This window comes from Perna viridis, chromosome 8 (genome assembly GCF_037379345.1).
Source record: "Perna viridis isolate PV_CMFRI_1.1 ecotype Kerala chromosome 8, ASM3737934v1, whole genome shotgun sequence".
NCBI lineage: Eukaryota > Metazoa > Mollusca > Bivalvia > Mytilida > Mytilidae > Perna > Perna viridis.
In genome coordinates, this window is record NC_142452.1 from 45612045 (window position 1) to 45634647 (window position 22603).

The 22603-nt window shown below is 34.4% G+C and overlaps 1 protein-coding gene across 2 annotated transcripts; it reads left to right on the plus strand.

Moving 5' to 3' along the window:
• Nucleotides 1-3363: 3363 nt before the first annotated feature.
• On the plus strand, nucleotides 3364-22198 carry LOC148610710 (nuclear pore complex protein Nup50-like). 2 transcript variants are annotated; one of them, XM_088595990.1, is made up of 8 exons: nucleotides 3364-3476; nucleotides 5989-6061; nucleotides 6512-6607; nucleotides 7591-7975; nucleotides 11471-11803; nucleotides 13153-13228; nucleotides 16688-16803; nucleotides 17370-18041. In XM_088595990.1, exons 2-8 carry the CDS (start codon nucleotides 5993-5995, stop codon nucleotides 17573-17575), a joined length of 1281 nt encoding a protein of 426 aa, XP_088452116.1. In that variant the 5' UTR covers nucleotides 3364-3476; nucleotides 5989-5992; the 3' UTR covers nucleotides 17576-18041. The 2 variants fall into 2 exon arrangements, with proteins under 2 accessions (XP_088452116.1, XP_088452115.1); XM_088595989.1 differs by having other exon boundaries at nucleotides 3369-3476; nucleotides 5979-6061; nucleotides 17370-22198.
• Nucleotides 22199-22603: the final 405 nt, after the last annotated feature.

The window sequence follows — 22603 nt, forward strand, 5'->3', positions numbered from 1 at the left end:
TTAAATATTCTTCTAGAATGGGTGCATTGTAGATATCTTTTGTGGTAAAATTAGCGACAAATTAAAGTTTCAACCTTAAACCGCCTAAATCTACCCCTTACAACCCATTCTTTGCAACAGGGGACGCACGCCGCCATGCCCTCGTCTGAATCCGCCCCTGGTGGGCTTGCATATGCCTAATTCATCTAAGAGACCGGTCAAAATTTATTGCCATATCCGATCCTATCCACAACCTGTCCTATCATATATATAGTAGGACAGGCACTTTTTGTATCATTTCTATTGTTGGGACACCATGCGCTTTTTTCATTGATGATGTCCATAGGACACAGTTCTTTTTCAAATGATTGTTAATAGTTTTAACTCAAAATATGGATCTAGAGCAGGTGTAAGACACAAACATAATTGCAGTTACATCTCAATCTCATTTGTAGAAATCTATGTATAAACATTTCTGGATAAATTGAAATGCAAAAAACGTTGGCATAGGACATAATTTTTTATTCAGTCAGATAGCAATGGGTTTAATTTGTGACTTATATTAAATATCTTCCATTAGCACTGGTCCCATGTGGCGATGCCTAGTGACCAGTCCCTCATTGAATTCTTCAATCCAATGCTTATTATCGGGGGAAGACGTAGAAAATATTATTAGTGATAAGAGTAACGGTGGGCATTCCTATGGGAACAAATTGTGCTCCGCTACTCCCTGACCTATTCCTTCATCATTATGAGGCTGATTTTAAAGCTGATCTGGTCCAAAAGAAAGAAAACCATTTAGCCATCCTTTGATGTCAGCTTCCGCTTTAAAAGAGATTATTATCTCTTTAAACAATCCTAGTTTCGGGGATTTTAAACATCGCGCATCTACCACCGTAGAACTTGAGATAAAGGCAAACTCATGGCCAAACTACATGACTAACGCAAAGACTTCTCAGTTCCGTACTGTAAACTTTCCTTTAAAAATTCATCTTTGACAACATCTTTGGCTTTTTGTACTGCGTGGTCTAATTCTCACAATTAGGAATCTGGGGCGGGGTTATGCAGTCATCACTGCAGTAGTTTATGGTCGTCTCATGAACTCAAGGATCATTACAGTACGTGTATCAGTGCACTATAAGAACCAATTATTTCACCATGTCATTGTTTTCCTTTCATATTTTGTCTATCCCGGTCTTGATTTTTTATGGGCAAATCGGCTGCAGTTTCTAGAAAAGCAGGGGATGCTTACCCTACCGGTGCACCTGATACATATACATGCTACTAGTATTTGGTGGCGTCCGAATTTCTCATTTGCTTTTGTTTCTTTGGACGTGTTATTTTGGTTATTTCATGTTCTTAGTTGTGCGTGTCTGTTTTCCCTGTCTGTTATGTAACGCTAGGTCATTTTCTAGTTCAGATGGATCTACAGGTGGTTGTCTGTTAAGTACCTTACTGAAATGCTCGATCTTTCTACCTCTCAAGTAGTTATTTGTTAAGTTTCGTAAGGTTTTGTTGTCATTGTCTAGCTTTGATTTGTGTATTTGAGGTCGACTGATTACCACTTAATTCCATGTAATATGTTGTATAGGGTTTTGCTGTTATCTTTGCAACATGCGTTTTCAGCTTCCCTTTTAGGTGTTCTACATACTTCCTTTTGTCTTGTTCGCAGCTTTTCTTCACCTCTTTATCATTATACGGCTATACTGTTCTTATGCCTTTTTCTTTTGTTTGCTTTTTTTAGTTAACCCAGTTATTTCACGTAATTGAACAAAGGAATCCCTACTTATGTTGCTAGTGGAGTTGTCATCGTATACGTTTTCTAGAGTACTAAATCTGTTTTGGATTGAAATATAAGTGTCGAACAGCTTTTGAGTCTTTGAATAGATGAACATTAAATTTCTTTCTCATTGTCAGTGTTCTTTGGGTGAAAGTAGCTTTAGTTATAGTTTGGCAATATGTAGGTGGTGATCTGATCCTACTAGTATATTAGCTACTCTCTTTTTCCATACATCTTGCTGATATGACCTCCACCGTTCGTATTTGGCAATGTGATCAATTTCGTTTTCTAAATCTCGTTTATTTTTGGTATTTTATGGGGAAAATCAGCAAATAGTCCCCCATTTTCATTCATTTCACTAATTCCATTTGGTTCCATTTCCCTTTGCTCATTTGCTTTTGTTACTTTGTATGTATAATTTTAGTTACTTTATGTCCTTTGTTGTGTATGGCTGTTTTCCATGTTTGGTCTTTGTCCCTGGATTACATTCTTTTGAGTACCGCTATAACCTTGGTTCCCTTGATAACTCTCTTCATTCCCTGTCTGTACCAACATTTGCAATTAAGTCTCCAATTTTCAGATCTCATTTTGGTACAGAGTTGACTGTCGTTTGCACTGACTTATAAAAGCCACCTTTATCTTATTCGTCTGCATTGTTTGTTGATGAGTAAACCTGTATACTAATGTTAGAGAGACTGTTTTTTTTTCTTTTGTTGTTGTTGTTGTTGTTGTTTGTTTGGTTTTTTTGTTTTTTTTTTATTTTGTTTATTGTTGTTGTTGTTTTTTTTTTGTAAGCATAAATCCAACACCTTCATCATGGGGGTCAACTGGTGATGCCTGAATAAATGATGGTATTACCAGTGGAAAGTGTTGTCATGCCATGCAGATGTATTCCATCTTGATTCACTTAGTCCTATACAATTTCAATATTGCATCTGCCCATTTCTTTGGCAGCTCTTTCCACTTAACTTGATACAATGTTAGTACATTCCAAGTCCCAATTTTGGTATAGGGTATTTTGGTGAGAACAATTTTTTTGGCCTTCGCCTTATTTATTGTCCTCGTGGTTGGGTTTGTGTTTTTTGCCTCAAGCTCAATCCGCTGACGAGTGAGGGGTTATCTTCAATAGTCATTTCTGTAAAAAGTTAAAGGTGTTTGACACACGTGGTAGGACAAATGCTAAATCTTAGACTACGTAAAGTGTCGCTATTGCTCGGGGTTAATTACTGCGGATTAAACGGTCAGCCCGTGGTAAAACAATGATAAAATGGAGTTCCCGTGATTTAATTTAATTCTTAATTAATGTAGTATGATTATTTTTAATCGCATTGGTGTCTCCATGTATTATTCCGTATTAATACAAGCAAAATATTCTGCGTTGAATGCCGTTTAAAATATTTGAACCAAAAAATTGTTGCAAATATACAGCTACAAATGAATTTACTTCTGCGCTTCCCTGCTTTCTCGTTCCGGCCGGCACAGGCAATTAAGGAAAATTGACACTATACACTAATTGTTTGGCTTACAATAATTACGTTTGTTCGTGCATGGACGTTTAGACTACCGACTTTGCCTGTTGGGTACCAAAGGGACTACTTTCGTGGAACGCGGATGAATAATCAAGATGTCAGCCTCCATAAAGTGTTGAACAAAACTAGAAGAGAGAATAAAAAATACACTACATTCATTTATACCGCTTACATCTTCTTGTTATCAGGTATATAAAAATAAATACACAAAGTTATTGTCATCTTAATTCATATTTTTAAAATTTGAAGTTCTAAACCATAATTGTTGGTGTGTGTTGTTAAAGGGGGACCTGTGTGCAACATCACTGTCATCAGTTTATCCAACCCAAAGCTATACCAGTCTACTTCGTCTCTGTTACTGTTTTAATATGATGGTACTTTATTGTTGATTTCCAATTTTAAGTATACACTAAATAATTTGAGTCAAAAGACAGGGACTTTATGATCTGGACTTAGCATGCATGTGAAATAAGTCACTATAGCCAGTAAAATAGGAGGGTTCGTCAGTCTCATTAGTGATGTCATATTCACTAATTTGTATATCATTAAGTGTCAGATTGGTTGGTAAATGAACAATTGATAATTTCATGATTATGATCCCAATTTTTAAAATTTATAATTTTGTTAATTCTATTATATCCAATTTTGGTTCTGTCAGATGTTTCTTTTAGATAAAATAATTCATATTTAGGATGTAAATTTACCTTTTAATTAAATTCATAGTGATATTTATGTGTAAACTTCTATTTACATTAAAAATTGTTTTTCTCATATTGTCTGATTACTGAATATTTATTCTATGATGTCTATTTGCACTTTATTTTGTCTCCTCTCACATATTCTTACTGCACTTTTTTTTTGTTTTTTGTTTTATTGGCACTATTGAGTCACCACTGCGCAAGTTCCTACATTAATCAAATTTTATATCTTTCTTTTTTCTCAGTTGTTGTTGTCAGAAATTACATACTTTGTTTCTATTATTTGTGTTAATACCATTTACTGTAAATGTGCTAGAACAAATTAAAACATTGAAATATTTAAATATTTGAAAATTCCATGGGCAAAAGGAGTTTCACATGTACATGTATGTGCAGTTTAGGGAACCAAAAGAATTTTTCAGTTATCTTAAAAAATGAAAAAGTTCATTTGTTTGGTGGTCAACATGACCACTTCAGACGTAAAAGAGGTTGCCTACAGACAGTAATGACGGTTCTGTTCTTAGATCTTATGAAAAATAAGGCAAACTTTAGATGGTCCATAGGACTACCATGAAATTTTTTTAAGGAGTCCTCTTCAAAATTAGGGTGACACAGGACTACTGGACTACTGTTAGTGTCAATCCCTGTAGGGGTTTTAAAACTTGGAACATTTTGGAATTAAGGGCAAATATGAGCCAGAAGCAAACATTTTCCATATGTCAATATAATAACTGATTTCTGTTATGGAGGTTTCAGCAGGAACCATGTTGGAATAAGGGAACAAAGTGACCACTTCGATTTGCCCAAATTTTTATTCTGTCTTAAATATCTGCATATTATCAACATTCAAAGCTTTATCAAATTTGAATGGTGTGTCCATACTCCATACAGTGAGTGAAAAAGTTATCCTAACCATTCAGGGTTTGAACTCTGCATTTATCAAGATGCGCCCTGAGAAGCATTTTATTAAAAGATATCAAGTGTTGCACAAGGGTACAATAAGTTAAAATCACATTATTTTTACTTGACCCGTGGCAACAGAAAAAAAGTCACTGACTAATCTACAAAGTTGCAACGACAAAGGTACTAAGCTACAGCCTCAGTAAACAGTCTTCAAAATTAACTACAAGTGTGATGACCCTGGTCAGTAAAACATGTTTTAGGCTGTTGAAATTTCTCCAGATAGTTAAGTTACAAGCCTACATGTATTATAATTAAAGAAAAATATAAATTTCAAGTTTCTGAGGCTGGTGTTCCAAAAAATTTAACTCTGAAGGCTGCAGTAACTGTTTATTGTCTGCATAGTGTAATAAAAAACCTATCATAAGCATAAGTAGTCATCTATCTATGCAGAGAAACTATAAAAGACTTTTAGCAACCTACATACATGTGTACATGTAGTGTAGGCATTGCATATAAAATTGAGCAAGCGAGGTTCACAATACTTGAGATATCATTTTACCCTGAGAGCATGAGCAACTCTTAAGAATATTCTTTTTTCAAGTTTCATTTTTTGTACATTTCTCGAAAATATCAGTTCACCATGGAAGGTGGGAATATTTTACACATAACCTATGACATATACAAATGCACATTAAAGATTCTTAGATGCAAATGACGGTCTAGTTCAAGAAAAAAAGGAATTACTTTCCTATCTTAGAAAAGCTATGCTTCGATTTGGATAATATGTCTTATGCAATCAAAGCTACATGTTGTATACTTTTTTTTCTGAGGCAGGTAAGATTGGGATTGACTTTTGAGGTTAAGACTGGTACCATTTAGGAGTTAGAGTCCAAAAAGAACACATTCTTTACCTGTGTCAAAAGTCAAAGATTTGAACAGTGTCCATACTTGCCCAAGCGTTTAGGGTGTGATCTCAGCATTCACATTAAGCTGCACCATGCATAATATTTTATTGAAAATGTAAAAAATGTTTTTGACAAATTGTTACAAAAGGCAGCTTAATAAAAATATTGAAATACTTGCATGTAGTTCATTACAGAAGCATGGCTAAGAGAAGAGCTGATAAAGAGTTGACAGATAGAAACTGGGACCAAGAAGATGAATATGAAGAGGTATGTTGTGAATGACCAAAACCAATGTATACAACTGTATAACAAATGTTAATTCAATTTTGTTACTGGCAGTATTATGTAGAATATCTTGACCAGTGTGTTAGCAAGAGTTGAGATTAGCCACAATATATTGCCAGTATCATATTATTCTGTACATGTAATACATGTTTAGCATAATATTTATTCATTTTAGTAGACATTCATATTTGAGACTATTTTAACTTTGCAAAAAATTTAGTCTACATATTGTTGGCATATATCATTTTCATTCAAAATTCTGTAGAACATTACACATGAAACATCACAATCACTCCCAAAGTTTTGACAGATACTTTTGAATATCTTACCAAGTACAAGAGAAATATCTGTCAACAAGATCAAAGGAAAAAAAGTACGGATAAATAATGATGTTTACTATTTACACATACACAATTTGTTTTCCTTTCACAGCCTGGAGACATAGAAGTGGCCTCAGCTGACACTTTAAAAAATCGTAACATCATTAAGGGTAAAAGGAGAGTAGGAAGTACTGCAATACAGTCACAGGTAAGGAAAGAAAAAAGATAGACACTTCACAACCATTGTGCACCTTTGGGATCTTTTGAGTACATGTACATATGTACAGCTTTGAATTACTGTCAGTTTTGATGTGTTTAGCTTTAAGATTCATCCTATTCAAACAGAAAAGGCTGTGTCTTAAAGGTAACAAAGGTGATCAGAGGTCATAAAGTAGGACACATTTGACCAATTTTAACCAAACTTGGCAGAAATTATGTATGTAAGAGCCTTTCAAAAGATCCACTATTGGTTCTGCTTGAGTAAAGAAGATGGTTGCTATAAGTTTCTAATTGGCTATTTTTTACAGATCAACTCCTGAAACTACAGGTGCCAATGTTTCAAGGGTTAAATAGTGTTAATGACCTCAAGGTCCTCAACAAACGATTCACTTTATGTGTGGCTCAGTTGGCTCATAGGGTTGCTGCAAATATAGGAAAATACAATTTTGGCCTTTACCTTTGCTTTTACTAAGCCAATTGTGATTATCTGGGCAGAAACAATAAAAGGAACAAATTAATCATGTGATAAAATTTTTGTGCTGTTCAATTAAACTATAGGCTATATAAGCTTCTGATTGGCAAATTTTCAGAGATCAACTCCTCTGAAACCACAGGTGCCAATGTTTTGAAACTTGATAGGGTTAATAACCTCAAGGCCCTTTACAAACAATATACTTTTTGACCACATGATTTCAAATTCTCCAAGTAAGTGATTGAGGCTCTCTATAGCCTGCCTTTCAGCGACCCTTTTAAGTTTATGAAAATGATTTGAAATCTGAATTAAAATTTCATTGAAAACTTACAAATTGTATTGGAAGCTTCAGTTAAATTGAATAGAATGGTTGCAGTAAGAACTGAAAGGAACGGACGATTGTCCACAAAATGTTTGATTAAAATCATTTTATTTATGTATATCACTATGGTTCCAATACTTAAACCCTTCTGTTTAGATTTTTTCTTTTTTTTTTTCAGAATAAAGAGTTTTCCGGATTTTCAGGATTCAGTTTCAAGCCCACAACGACAAGTACACCTTTTTCCTTCAATGTTAAATCTTTCACAAATGGCAGTGCTTCTAAAGATGAAAAAGAATCAGAAAATAAGACGACAGATGTTGAAAATGGACAAGATGCTGCACCTACTTCTAATGGGGCAGACAAAAAGAAGTCATACCTTCCTAATCTGAAAAATCTCAATGAAAGTGTCCTTGCTTGGATCAAAAGTCATGTTGAAAAGAATCCATATTGTATTCTGACACCAGTATTTAAAGATTATGAGAAACATTTAGCAGAATTAATGAAAAGTAAAGATGAGGGAGGTAAAACAGACTCCCTCGAGACCAAATCACATCAAGTCAAAGGTATCTATAAAATTGAAACTATTTACAAATCTCTTGATTTGATCATTTTTATACCTACATGTGACAGGGATGATACACTACACTCAGCCACTTTTGTTTCTCTAGCACAGGGATGATACACTACACTACACTCACCGACTTTTGTTTCTCTAGCACAGGGATGATACACTACACTCACCGACTTTTGTTTCTCTAGCACTCAGAGTTTTAAATCCATGTTAGTCGGTGAAACACTGTGTCAGTCAAAATTACACCCATCCATCTGGGACATCATATATTCCGGTTGTAAATTGTGTACGGAGAATCAATGACCTGGGTGGGAAAATCACCCAGCACAGTGAAATTAATCTCACTGATCTCTGCCAACAATATGGACGTCAGTATACGCGCTCTCAGATCACTGACCTCCAAAATTCATTGGGGACCCTGAAAATCACAACAGCGGAGTCCGCGGGAAATTCATAATACAAGTGCCAAAATCTGTATTAGTAACACTAGTCAAAAGTTGATTTGCCATTGGCACAATAAAACGGTGGTTGAGATGATTAGCATGTGATATTAATGATTGACAAATGAGTGAAAATCATAAAAAAAAAAGACATTTATCGTTGATACATACTTCATAACTGCCCTGTATTTAGTTGTAATTAATTGCAGTCCATTTTATCACCAAACACACATAGGAAACCTCGTTTGGACAACATATTGTAACATAATTATTACTGTCAATTGTCACAGTCCTGGTTAAGGGCTTCTACTTACAATTATTTTGGACACATTATATAGAAGTCTTTGGACCTGTAATTAATTTCTTTTATTGGTCAGTGTTGGTTAGGTGGAATCAGTGTTAAACACTCAATATGTCAGTGTAACACTGAGTTTCATACAGGTTGGACTTAAGTGTTCCACTCTGAGTGTAGTGTATATCAGAATAGAGTGTCTGACTGGGCTGATATGTCAGAATACAGTGTCTGATTGGGATGATATTTCAGAACACTGTATCTTAGTGGGCTGATATGTCAGAGTGATAAGGAAATAGACTGGTATGTCAGTACTCTATATCTGATTTGGCTGGTATTGCAGAATGCTGTATCTGAGTGGGCTGATATGTCAGAATATTGTATCTGAGTGAGCCCTTATGTCAAAATACTGCATCTGGATAGATTAAAATATCAGATAAATACAAAAACACCTATCATATATATTGTAAATTTGGATATGCTGTACATGTGTTTCAAGGAGTAACCTCTCATCAGCAGCATTAGAATCAAATATATAGATAGATTTAGATCAGAGTAATAATTGTATACAGGAAGTACCTAAATTACAACTATCGAAATGGGTAGCGAAAGCCATCACCAAGAGGTTCTACCATGAGCAAAACAAGGGAAGAAGCCTCAGTGTTTTAGGTATTTTGAAATGTGTAACACTACAAATTTTGATAAATCAGATATAATTAGCTGCCAAACAAGGGAGTTTGCCAATATGTGTGAATGATAAGGGACCGGGCTGATATGTCCAGATAAGAGAGTTAGCTGATGTATGTCAGGATAATGGGAGAATTAGCTGATGTATGTCAGAATAATGAGAGAGTTGGCTGATGTATGTCAGAACAATGAGATATTTGCCTGATGTATGTCAGAATGAGAGAGTTGACTGATGTACATTGTATGTTAGAATAATGAGGGAGTCTGATATGTCAGAATAATGAGAGAGTTGGCTGATGTACATGTATGTCAGAATGATGAAAGAGTTAGCTGATGTGTGTCAGAATAATGGGAGAGTTGGCTGATATATGTCAGATTAATGAGATAGTTGGCTGATGTACATGTACATGTATGTAAGAATTATGAAATATTTGGCTGATGAACATGTATGTCAGAACGAAATAGTTGGCTGATGTATATCAGGATAGTGGGAGGGTTAGTTGATGTATATCAGAATGAGAGAGATGGCTGATGTATGTCAGAATAATGAGAGAGTTGGCTGTTTTTTTGTCAGAATAAGAGAGTAGGCTGATGTTTAACAGGGTAATGGGAGGGTTGGCTTTTGTATATCAGAATGAGAGAGTTGGCTGATCTATGTCAGAATAATGAGAGAGTTGGCTAATGTATGTCTGAGTAATACGAGAGTCTGATATGTCAGAATAATGAGAGATTTGGCTGATGTTTGTCAGAATGAGAGAGTTGGTTGATGTATATCAGAATAATGAGAGAGTTTGCTGTTGTATGTCAGGATAAAGGGAGGCTTGACTGGTGTATATCAGAATGAGAGAGTTGGCTGATTTATATAAAAAAAGAGAGTTGACTGATGTATGTCAGAATAATGAGAGAGTTGGCTGATGTACCAGTATGTGAGAATGAGATGGTGGGCAGATGTATGTGTGAACAATGAGAGAGTGGGTTGATGTAAGTCAGAATGCTAGTCTGATTGATTTAATATGCCTTCCTTTTTTGTAGTTGTTACTTGAGATCTAATAGATTGTATTGGAATTCAGCTACATGAGTCATTGGAAATGCCAGGCTTACTATGATCATTGAATTCAGCTACATGTGTCATTGGAAATGCCAGGCTTACTATGATCATTGAATTCAGCTACATGTGTCATTGGAAATGCCAGGCTTACTATGATCATTGAATTCAGCTACATGTGTCATTGGAAATGCCAGGCTTACTATGATCATTGAATTCAGCTACATGTGTCATTGGAAATGCCAGGCTTACTATGATCATTGAATTCAGCTACATGTGTCATTGGAAATGCCAGGCTTACTATGATCATTGAATTCAGCTACATGTGTCATTGGAAATGCCAGGCTTACTATGATCATTGAATTCAGCTACATGTGTCATTGGAAATGCCAGGCTTACTATGATCATTGAATTCAGCTACATGTGTCATTGCCAGGCTTACTATGATCATTGAATTCAGCTACATGTGTCATTGCCAGGCTTACTATGATCATTGAATTCAGCTACATGAGTCATTGCCAGGCTTACTATGATCATTGAATTCAGCTACATGAGTCATTGCCAGGCTTACTATGATCATTGAATTCAGCTACATGTGTCATTGCCAGGCTTACTATGATCATTGAATTCAGCTACATGAGTCATTGCCAGGCTTACTATGATCATTGAATTCAGCTACATGTGTCATTGCCAGGCTTACTATGATCATTGAATTCAGCTACATGTGTCATTGCCAGGCTTACTATGATCATTGAATTCAGCTACATGAGTCATTGCCAGGCTTACTATGATCATTGAATTCAGCTACATGTGTCAATGCCAGGCTTACTATGATCATTGAATTCAGCTACATGAGTCATTGCCAGGCTTACTATGATCATTGAATTTATGTTGTTTTGTACTAGTATCTGCAGATTAATGTTTAAACAGTGGAAAATCAAACTATTGATGGACGACTAGAAAGATTGATTGACTTTTGTAGCTTTAGTTACATGTATGTTGAATAAATGGCTTTTTTTTCAGAGGTGAAGCCAAGTTTTCCTGTTTTGAACTCCACAACAACTTCAGAGACCAAGCCTTCAGCTCAAGCCTTTTCATTTGGTGCTTCTATGACAAAATCTTCAACAGAGGCTAAAAGTTCTGCTGCAAGCTTTTCCTTTGGTAGCGCAACTGCATCAACTACAATAGTTTCTACAGCGAGCAAGCCTTTAGGATCAGGTTTCTCTTTTGGAACCAGTACAACAACAACAACTGGGTTTTCAGGATTTAACTTTAAACCACAAACAGAAAGTTCTCAGGGTGCAACAGGGTTCTCTTTTGCAGTGAATAAACCCAAGCAAGATGGTGGGAGCCAAGGTATTGTATGTTTTTGTTTTTGTTTTTTTTTTGTTATGATGAAATTTACATTTAGGTAAAATATAGAACAGCAGTACAATCTTATTATTTTCTGACAAAACTTTAAATTTGATCTGTTTTTTTTTTTTGCCTTTTCATCATTGTGAAAACAATCCATCATGTTCTTCCAGTCACAGATTAATTTCTTCAATTTTTTGTAGTATACATTTATAACCTTTATATATAAGGTTAATGGTGGTCACTTAAGGTAAGCAAACAACATATTTGTTTCTACATCATTTGTCGATTGCTCAGCAAAGATAATCCACCAATAGATATTGCCAGTCAAAATACTCGCATATATTATATTTTGATGTGTTTAATTTTGATGTTTTTAAAGGAAGTGCCAAACAAACCAAAATAAAACTACGTCTAAAATATCCCAAATTACAGTATTTTTGCAGTGAAGTAAAGTTGTATTTCTTTGAACTGTTTGTCTGTCAGTCCATCCATCTTTATTTGTTTGTTTAGGGCACAGCTTGCCATACAGATTGGCAGTTTTCTTGATAACTCTGTATAGGGTATAGCATTTATATGTACATATTTGAGCATCTTCAGGTTCTTTAAATTCTGCTTTAGTCAAGTATTCTTTATTTTTCTATCAAAAATCAGATATGTCATAACCCTCAATAAGTAGACCTGTATACATGTAGTTAACTTATCAACAATAATATCTTACATGGTACATACTGTAAACAGATTAATTTATCCTGATTCTGTTTAATGAATATCAATGTTTGCAGTTGTAAAAAAAAATATTAGCATTGTTGTTTTAAACACTTAAGTCACTTTCGTTGTTAGTACTTTTCAGACTTATCTGTCCACCACAAAAATAGCAAAAATTAGTACACCACAAAGACTGGACTTGTTTGAAGTGACTTGTGGCAGGTTTAAGTAAGGGCTGCTCCATTGAAACATACAGGGGAAGACAAGTTTATTCTTTGTATATGGATGGGTGTACAGGTCTCTTGGCAAAGTCTAGAGTTAAATACAAAACAATAGATATATGGGTGACTCCCCTGGTGAAAGAGTGCTTTCCCTGGATAGTTCATATATTTTAATGGAACAGCCCTAAGCCTACATCCCCAACCAAACTATAGTCAGTGTACATGTGGAGAGCTAGACTCTTAAAATATAAGGTTCATGTAAAAATTAATTCAAAGGAAATAGGTATTAAGAGAAACTTAAGATAAGTTTTAAAATCTCAACCAAGTTGTCTTGATGGACTGTTGGTGGTTATAGATGCTGAATTCTGAATATTCTCTACATTTCCTTAAAATGTTACACAAAGTTTTACTGATGATTTTCAGAAGAGGATGATGAATATGTACCTCCCAAAGCAGAGTCGACAGAAGTCCCTGAAGATGGTTCTTTATACTCTATTAAGTAAGTTCCTTTTTAAAAAACTGTATACACATATAATTGAGGCTCAAATGGGACTGTATGCCCTGGATAGATTGCTGTCAGTGGACTACCAATTAAATAAACATTTATTAGGACATCACAACAGACTGGATGAGGCATTAATTGCCTGCATTTTTGTCATTTTGACATTCATTAATTGGTTTCTAGACAGTATTTGCTAAACCCTTGCATATTTGAGTTGAGTTTAAATTTTGAACTACATTTACTTTTATTACTTATTGGACCCGTGCAGGTCCAGGTGTCAAAAGAATAGGCCTGTAGCAGCGCTAAGCTTGCTGAAATGGCGACTAAATAGTGCTCAGAACCTTTTCTGGGGGCTAGGGTGCTCTGCCCACAGAGCAACTGGGTTGTGTGCCCCAGGTGGTAGAATTGGGTACCCCTGGTGTGTTACTTGTTGTCAGGCTATAATACGGAAAACCTGACCGCAAACCATAGTGGTGCACTGTGTTGGGAAAGATGCCACGTTTCTTGCACGTTAAAAAACCCTACTGTGGTATTCTCCTGTAGTAGGAACCATAGGGCTTCGTCACAGGAGGCTAAATTGCCTGACCGTATCCACCTCTCTCTATTTACAGTGGCAATCAAAATTTGTCGACCCCATTGTCCTTGTGTCTCATCCCATTTTTCATTTCATCATCATTTCATGTTCATTTTATAATCCACTTCATGTTCATCACCTGAATATAGCTGAAATATTGTTGCTCGGGCGTTAAACTCCAAAAAACAAAAACAAACAAACATTACTTATTGTACTAAATTAATGGCTTGACTTAAAAAAATGTATCAAAATAATACCTTTCTATAGTTTTAGACTTAAACTTACGGAGGTAGACCTAAGGACACAACTCTTACAAATTATAGGAATGTTTGTATTCAGCATTTAACATCAATCTCATGTAAGCATCAAAGTAACTTGGATTGATTTCATTCTGTTTCGAATGAAAGCTTGAAAGGCTTTGGTGAAATTGAATATAATACAAACATATTACTGATTTTAAGAGTTGTGTCCCTTACCCTAGGTCTACCTCCTTTAAGGAGTGTTGAATACTGTTTCCAATTTTTGCTTGGCACAGTAGACCCAGTGGTTGCCATTGAAGCTATAATTTTTGTGGAACACTCAAACTGAAAAGTCTGTCTGCACAGTAATGAATCTTAGAGAGTAACCCACACATGTCTTTGCTTATACTCTAATAAGGCTTAATAAACTTGGCAGGAATGATATAAGAGGTGCCTACATAAGTAATTTACCTTTTGTTATATGACTGCAAAAAATTTGCAACCATATAATGGTATGGTGTTTTGTATTCGTCCATAGACCCTTGGTTTCATACAATAGCTTGAATATTAGTTGATAGAATTATTTAACAAGGTTCCAAACCAAAAAACGAAGATTGGTATCCGTGTTGTGGGTTATGGCTCTATATTTTGGAATAAATGACCAAAAAGAGGACAAAAGTCAACATTGCATAAAAGTTAACTGTAGTCAAACCTTGGTGACTTTTGATTATGTTCGAGTTATTTAGAATTTGTATGATTTCCAGAATTTTTTGTTCCTGGTCTGACGTCATTAAAAATTATTTACTTCCTTCAAAGTTTAGTTTTGTTTTTGTATAGTTGAAGGTTGTATAGATTTGTAGACATTAAAATTAACATGCTTGATTTTAAAAACTTTCAGAGTTTGAGTTTGTGGATCAATGTCTTGATTTCTTTTAATTTTCCGTGACACTTTCATCATGCAGACTTCGGAACATTCTCAACCTTCAAACAGCACTATGTTAAATTAAAACTACCTAAATAGTGATGACATAAATATTACTGTATTTGTTATTTCCTATCATTAATGGGTTTCAGTGTTTCAAACTTTTTGTAACCCAAGCTGACAAAATGGCTGACAAGTTTAAGTTATCAAGGGTTACCATGCCAACAGACTTTTTAGTTTGATTTGACAAATTCAAGGTAGTTTACATTGATTAGATGGGAGAAAATTTGGTACATGTAATTGTGATTAAGAAATCATTGGCATTTGAGTCATCCAAGTTCTAGCAACTGAAGTTTGGCTGTATATAACTCCAAAAAGCATATTGATGTCTTTGATATTGTTCCAGAGCTTGCCGAAACTATGCAGACTTTTTGTATTGCACTAGAATTCTAACAAATAGGCTTCTGGAACAGTTGCTTCAAGATTGAAGTCATCACTACAAAAGCTTTATGGTTGTCATCATGAACTCATGGATTGTATGATGTATCCATCTGTGCCATGAAAACTGATTTGTTCAACGTGTCATAGTTTTCCTTTACTCTTTCGTCTACCCCGGACTTGACTTTTTATGAGCAACTAGGCAGGTGGAAAAGCAGAGAACACATACCCTATTGGTGCACCTGGTCCATGCTCCCAGTTTTTAGTGGGGCCCGAGTTGCTCATTTGCTTTTGTTATTTTGTATGTATGCAAGGTAGGAAACTCACTCAAATTCTAGCCAGTCCTGAATACAATTTTTCAATAAATTTAATATATGGCTATATAAATTTTTGCTAAAATTGGCCAGTCCTGCCCAAAAATAGCCAGTCACGGGCTGGTGGGCAGGGTACTATTTCTAACTGATGTATGATTTTAGTTACTTTATGTTCTTTGTTGTGTGTGTCTGTTTTCCATGTCTGGTCTTTGTCCCTGGATTACATTCTTTTGATTACCGCTATAACCTTGGTTCCCTTGATTACTCTTCCACAATATTCTATACCACAAAAGTCTGACCGGGATAGATGTTTGGGAGAAAAGACACAAACTGTTTAAGTATTAGAGGCCAAAAACATACATTTTACTGGACTTGACTATAGATAAATGGATCTCATTGAAAATGTTCCACAAGATGCCATACCACCAAAGGAAGGCTAGGATTAGTCTTTGGGGTAGTGATTTGTTAGAAATGAGGGGCTGAAAAGGGGCCAGTTGGATTGTGGTCAAATTTTTATTTTGAGACAAATGTCTGATTGCAATAATAATTCTAAGCTGCATCAAGCTGCCCCCTTTGATTTTACCTAAGCGTTTGCATCCAGCAGCTTTGAACCATTTTATTTTACCTGGTCAAATAGTATGGCTAGCAGATTTTTAATTTTTCCAGGTGATTTATTCAGAATCTTTAGAGCCAGCCTCCACTTAGTGTGAATGTTATTCTTATGAATGAGTAGGCCTTACAAAGTTAATTACAGTAATTGGTTTTTATAGTCTCTAGGGATGTCTCAGTACCTATTTTTACAAGTCAATACAAAAAAACCCATCCCCTTCATTTTTATCTGTCAATGAACAGTATACCATTATCACTAATATGGGGCAATGATATGGTATAAAGAAATACATCCCTCCCTGTGTGGTTATTATGACAAAACATAAACTGATATCTATCTTAGATTATTACTCTTTTCAGATGCAAACTTTTCTACCAACATGAAGGGAAATGGAAAGAAAAAGGAGTAGGATTTTTACATCTGAAACGTCCAGATGATAAACTACAGTTGGTTGTCAGAGCTGACACCACATTAGGTTTGTAGTCATTGTGTGTTTGGGGGGGGGGGGTGAAGGGAGATACTTCTACAGCTTGTTGTCAGAGCTGACACCACATTAGGTTTGTAGTCATGGTGTGTGTATGTGTGTGTGTGGGGGATGAAGGGAGATACTTCTACAGCTTGTTCTTATAGCTGACACTACATTAGGTTTGTAGTCATGGTGTGTGTGTGTGTGGGGGGGGTGAAGGGAGATACTTCTACAGCTTGTTGTCAGAGCTGACACCACATTAGGTTTGTAGTCATGGTGTGTGGGGGGAGGGGTTAAGTGAGATACTTCTACAGCTTGTTGTCAGAGCTGACACCACATTAGGTTTGTAGTCATGGTGTATGTGTGTATCCCCACAGCTAAACTATAGCTTGTTGTCTTACACCATGTTTTCTTAAAGAAGTTATTAGCATTAACAACAATGTTATGTATATAGTTATAATGATTCGTTTGTCTTTCATTCCTCTGCTTTAGTTTAAAAAAGTTTCTTCTTTTACTCCAAGTTGAATGAGAAAACAAGTTGATATTGATTGTTGCAATGTTTGTTTCTTTACCAGGGAACATCCTGTTAAACATCCTTCTATCCCAGTCTATACCACTAGCCAGACAAGGTAAAAACAATGTCAGTTTGATGTGTGTACCAAACCCACCTATTAAAGGTCTAGATGATTCAAAGCCCATTCCTATGTTGATGCGTGTCAAAACAGGAGAGGATGCAGACAAACTGTTGGAGAAGATGGAGGAGTTGAGAAAGCAGGATTGATATTAGAACATTGTACTTAATACCTAAGTCATATGAATATATGGTGTTAAACATTTCTTTATTGCTGCTACACACTCATAAATTTAGAATTTGTTTACTGATCCCAGAGCAGACATGATGTAGGGTCTGGTTCCCCATTCTAATCTATGTATAGCTGAGCAAAGGGAAAGTAGAAAGTTTTCTTTGGCTTATTCCTCAAATCTGACATTAATTAAAACATGAACTTATTTCAATAGAACACTTAGTTTCATTCTCATATTACAGAACTCTATGGATATTATTCTAAAAAAAACATTTGAATATCAATAACAGGTAAAGATTGGCTAATGTGTAGATTCCTTGATGTAATAAAAACTCATATTTGCTGGACTCCTAGATAGATAAATCTAGAATAAGGGCTAAATTCAAGAGTGAATAGGAATTTTGTATGTGATATGGTGAGGTCATTAAAGGGCAAATCATTTTTTTTTTACTATTCCTAGTGTGTGAAATAATGCAACAGCAGTTCTACTGTTTTATAGTCTGAATGGACAATGCTGATAAGACAAACTTTGATGTTATAACCATCCACACAGGTGCCTTTTGTATCTCTGACTAAATATTTGATTTTCAGTGATTTAGGTATAGCTCCACCAAAGAATCATGCAGGGGGTTGATATTTTTTCATCTTATTTGATATATAGCCTTGATGTATTTGAATAACTTGTTAAAAATCAGACAGGAGGTGATTCACGCATGTTAAACCCACGAAGCATTCACATTTATATTTTATTCAGGAACATTTATGGACAACATAACAGGTCTTCATTTTTCATTTGGTTGTTGCACTTTTGAGATAAAAATTCTACATGAATTGGAGCTATGCAAGACTTGTGGTCTTTAAATTGGTTGATTTTGAATAAGTGGGAAATGCAGCGTGTGAAATGTTTTTTTTTAATCTTCATGACAGGTTAGCTACTAACTTTCCATGCCACCAAAATAAACTTTTAGTAGCCAGCTGTGTTCAGATACTATCAATAAACACTTAACATGAGGTGTTGGTTTGATTGAAATGTTTTAAAATGCAAAATATAATAAAATATGAATTGTTTATGGTCATTTTAATACTATTCAGTGAATTAACACTTGCAACTTTGATGAGTGCCTCATAATTAGAGAAATGCAAGTTTTATATGCCTTCATCGAGTGATGGTTTTTTTCACAATTAGAATGTATGGTTGTCACCAAAATACAGATATATGTGCAGAAAGGACTATAGTTATAATGTGGCATATGTAGATTGTAAAAGCATCATTTGTTTTTTTTCTGTTCCAGGAATCACCACTTCCATTGACAGTGTCTAAATTTTATATTGATTGGTACTTGTTATTAAATGATTCCTATGATGTGTGTACCTGTAAGATTGCTGTATTTTATGAGAAATTTTTTGACTGGTTATAACATACCTGTTTCACCTTTAGAACAGTTCATGTGGGAGATTACCTGTTTAACTTTTGGAACAGTTCATCTGGGAGATAATCTCCCATTAAGATATTTCATGTAGGAGATTTTATGTACAAGCAAATTTTTTTGGGTAAAAATTTCAATCATTTAGAATTTTCATAGAAAATATTGTAATTTTAACTCAAATCTGACATTTTTTATGTGCTGATTTCTTGATGGTTTATGGACGAGATAACAGGTATGGTTATACTGTAAAATGAAGTAGAAACTTTGGAAATTTTTTTAGAACCTTTCATGGTAAAACTTTATTAAATTTTAGTTGTAATTATCGAAATCTAACTTTCATTGTCTCATATATTGTTAAAAACTTGTCTTTTGGGCATTCTGAATGGTTGCCAGTCAGAAATTTTTTATGGTTTATTGGAATCACCTTGCCATTCTGTCTGTCCATAATTCTGTCCGTACATCAATACGTCTGTCCTAATTTCGATGCAATTACCTACTTTCCTAATGGATGGATTGTTTCAAGTGATTTTGTGGCTTTGTATAGATTGTTGTAAGCAGTTTTGGTTGTTTTCAAAAATTAACTTCCTGTTTTGTGGGACAGCCATATTTGACGGAATGATAGAGAAAATCCAAGCTCCCAATATAAAGATTGATTTTAAATTTCATGTGTGGTGCTATGTAGATTGGACACACTTAGTGACTTCGGGTGCTGTTTGATATCAACATTCTGTACAAGTGTGGGTGTAATAGATAAGCATGAGTTGATAATAGGGTATGTAAGTCTTGTCACGTGACTCAGTGATTTCATGAGAATGGGTCCTCATCTCCCATTCGAATGTATAGAGATTTGTCATTAACATAGCATTGAGTTCAATGTTAAAAGCAGAATATCTCTTTGTGAAAAAATACTGATAAAAAATGACAAATATCTTGTTCTACTGGATAAAGACGTAAAGAAAAGCATAAAATAGAAGATTTTGCATAGTGATACAGCGTTTCAATTTCCCGGAAGTAAACAATAAAATGCAGACTGGTCTTCAGATTTCGATACGTTCTACATCTAAAATTCCGGAAGGGAAACTGAAACTAGAACGAGACTTACAAACCCTATTATCAGCTTCTGTATGAGTCTTAGGTGGAACTATACTTTGTATCAAGTAAAACAGAAGCCTTATATGAATAAGTCATGTATGTGGTACACTGTCTTTGACAATGGAACAAAATAATAGAATATAAAACAGTAATTATGTACAGTTGATTAAATTTGCTATTTCTATGTGGAAATGTGTTAACATTTATTTATTGTGTGGTTTTTGTCCACTGTACACGTAAATGAATCTGGAAATTTAATGTTAAAAAATATTTGACAAAATGTGTATTTGCTGTCTTGATACTGGGAGCTCATTGCTAAGTTCAGATTCTCATTATAAAAACACATTTTGATGAAAAAAAATAGGAAAGTTATGTATTATTGGTGCATTTATGGCTGTATGTATGTGATGTAAATTTTGATGCTTCTTGGCTCTTTTATGTCATAAGTAATCTTACTATACATGTATATTGTCAGTTTGTGTTTTCAGTATACACCATTGATTTGGTAGATCATACTTCACTGTGTTCATTCACATTAAATTGCCTTGTACAATTTAAAAGAAATAATGTTTGTGTAGTAATATTTTTTTTTCTTTTGGTGGTGAATATCTTTATTTGACTATAACAAAAACAGCTCAAAATATGGTACAGGTTTGTGAATGGTAGTGTGCTTGTCAGTAAGGTTTGAATTTATTGTGCAAGGATGATAATCTGTTGAAAAGTGAGTGTAGGGTATTTGTATGTCAGGCCAAAAAATAATCTTGTTTCCTGCTATGAGCAAGAAAGAAAAACAGGGAAGACAGGTAGAAAAAAATATTGTATATTTCAGAAACATTAAACATTGAGTTAATGGGAAAACATTGTAGACTTGAGTCAAAATGGTTATAAATTGTTTAGAATTTGCACAAAAAACTAGGGTAGCAGGAAACAGACATTTTATTTTTATTTTTTTACTCATAATCTGATATGGTACATATTGAAGGTTAGAGGTTAATTTAATGTTACATGTTTATTGTCTTTAGTTTTATATGAAGCTTCTTCCTCTTGAGTTCCAATGTGAAATTATTTTGTAATTAACTAATGAATTTTTAGGTTTTTTGTTAAAATCTATCCATAAATTTGGTTATGATCAAAATGATAAAAACAGTTTATTGGCTACTTGATAATTTATTTTTGTTCTTAATGTCTTTTTTTTTATCTTAGACTACTGCTGTACTACTTAAAAATACCGGCATTATTTTTTGGACAGAACAACATCAAATTGATTGTGACATTTGCAATAAACAGAACAACATCAGTTTTGAATGTCTGGACAGAGCATCATGTCCTTATCTATCATCATCACTGTGATATTTTCTGTCTCAATTTCAACAAAATTTAAAGAAATAATGAATATTATTCATAATCTGACACATACAGTAAAGTCAAATTGAAAATGTCCTCAAAGCCAGGAGTTTTCCCTCAATTTTCCTATACAAGACATCTGTTTTGTGAAAATTTCTGTTGAGGAAAGATTTGAGGAAATTTCAATTTAATCATTTTTTTAAGAAAAAAACATTGTCCAGAAAATTACGTACAATATAACATATGGTTTAATACAATAAACACAGTGGAATTATTATATAAAATTGACAATAACTTTTTGATGTTGAATTATGGTCAGATTACCTCTATATATATGGTTTTAAAAAAATTTGCATTCATGTTTTTTAAGGGGGTAGACCTTGGCTAAGGGGTATAACTCTTACAAATTATTGGAACATTTAAATAAAGCCTAAGCATAAAAGTAACTTGGATTGAATTCATTCTGTTTCAAAAAAACGAAAGCTTGGTAGGCCTTGGGGAAATTGAATATGATACAAACATATCACTGATTTCAAGAGTTATGTCTATCTCCTCACATGGCAGTATATAGGTTCCATAAATATGATAAAATGTATTAATCATGTGTAAAATGATCTTCCTCTATGTACCTAATGTTTAATGTACCAACAATGTATACTAAAGTGCTGAGTAAAAAGTGCTATGATAAAAATATTCATTGTTATGTATTTTTGAATAAAGCCATTTGATATGATGTCATTGTGTAGTTTACTGTTTTCTATATATTGTTGGAGTAGACTCACTTCATACAGCAAACATCTGTTTTCGATGGATCGTAACTTTGCTTGAATGTTTCTTTGGGTATCTGTAACAATCCATTTGTGAGGATTTTTGATCAGGTGGAAAAAGTGGCTGTCATTACTAAAAATAGACTAAAAGGGTTAAATTGCAGAATTTTGCAAATAATTCCAGAACAGTTGAGGTTAGCTAAAATCTGACAGGGAGTAAAATTGTTGGAAAACCAATGGATTTAACCAGATTTTCCGTAATGAGATATAATCGATCAGCATGATGAGACCGACCTATGGCATAACATCTATTGGTCAGTGATAGAATTCTTGCCCTTGAAGAGTAAAAAAATTACTATACGATATTTATTTTATA

What these genes read in the sequence shown, in the direction of transcription:
- LOC148610710 (XM_088595989.1), top strand. Translation starts at nt 3,371, where the DNA reads ATGAATAATCAAGATGTCAGCCTCCATAAAGTGTTGAACAAAACTAGA. An exon ending in AAGAAGATGAATATGAAGAG is followed by an intron (nt 6,062 to 6,511) that starts GTATGTTGTGAA and finishes TTCCTTTCACAG; the next exon opens with CCTGGAGACATAGAAGTGGC. An exon ending in GTACTGCAATACAGTCACAG is followed by an intron (nt 6,608 to 7,590) that starts GTAAGGAAAGAA and finishes TTTTTTTTTCAG; the next exon opens with AATAAAGAGTTTTCCGGATT.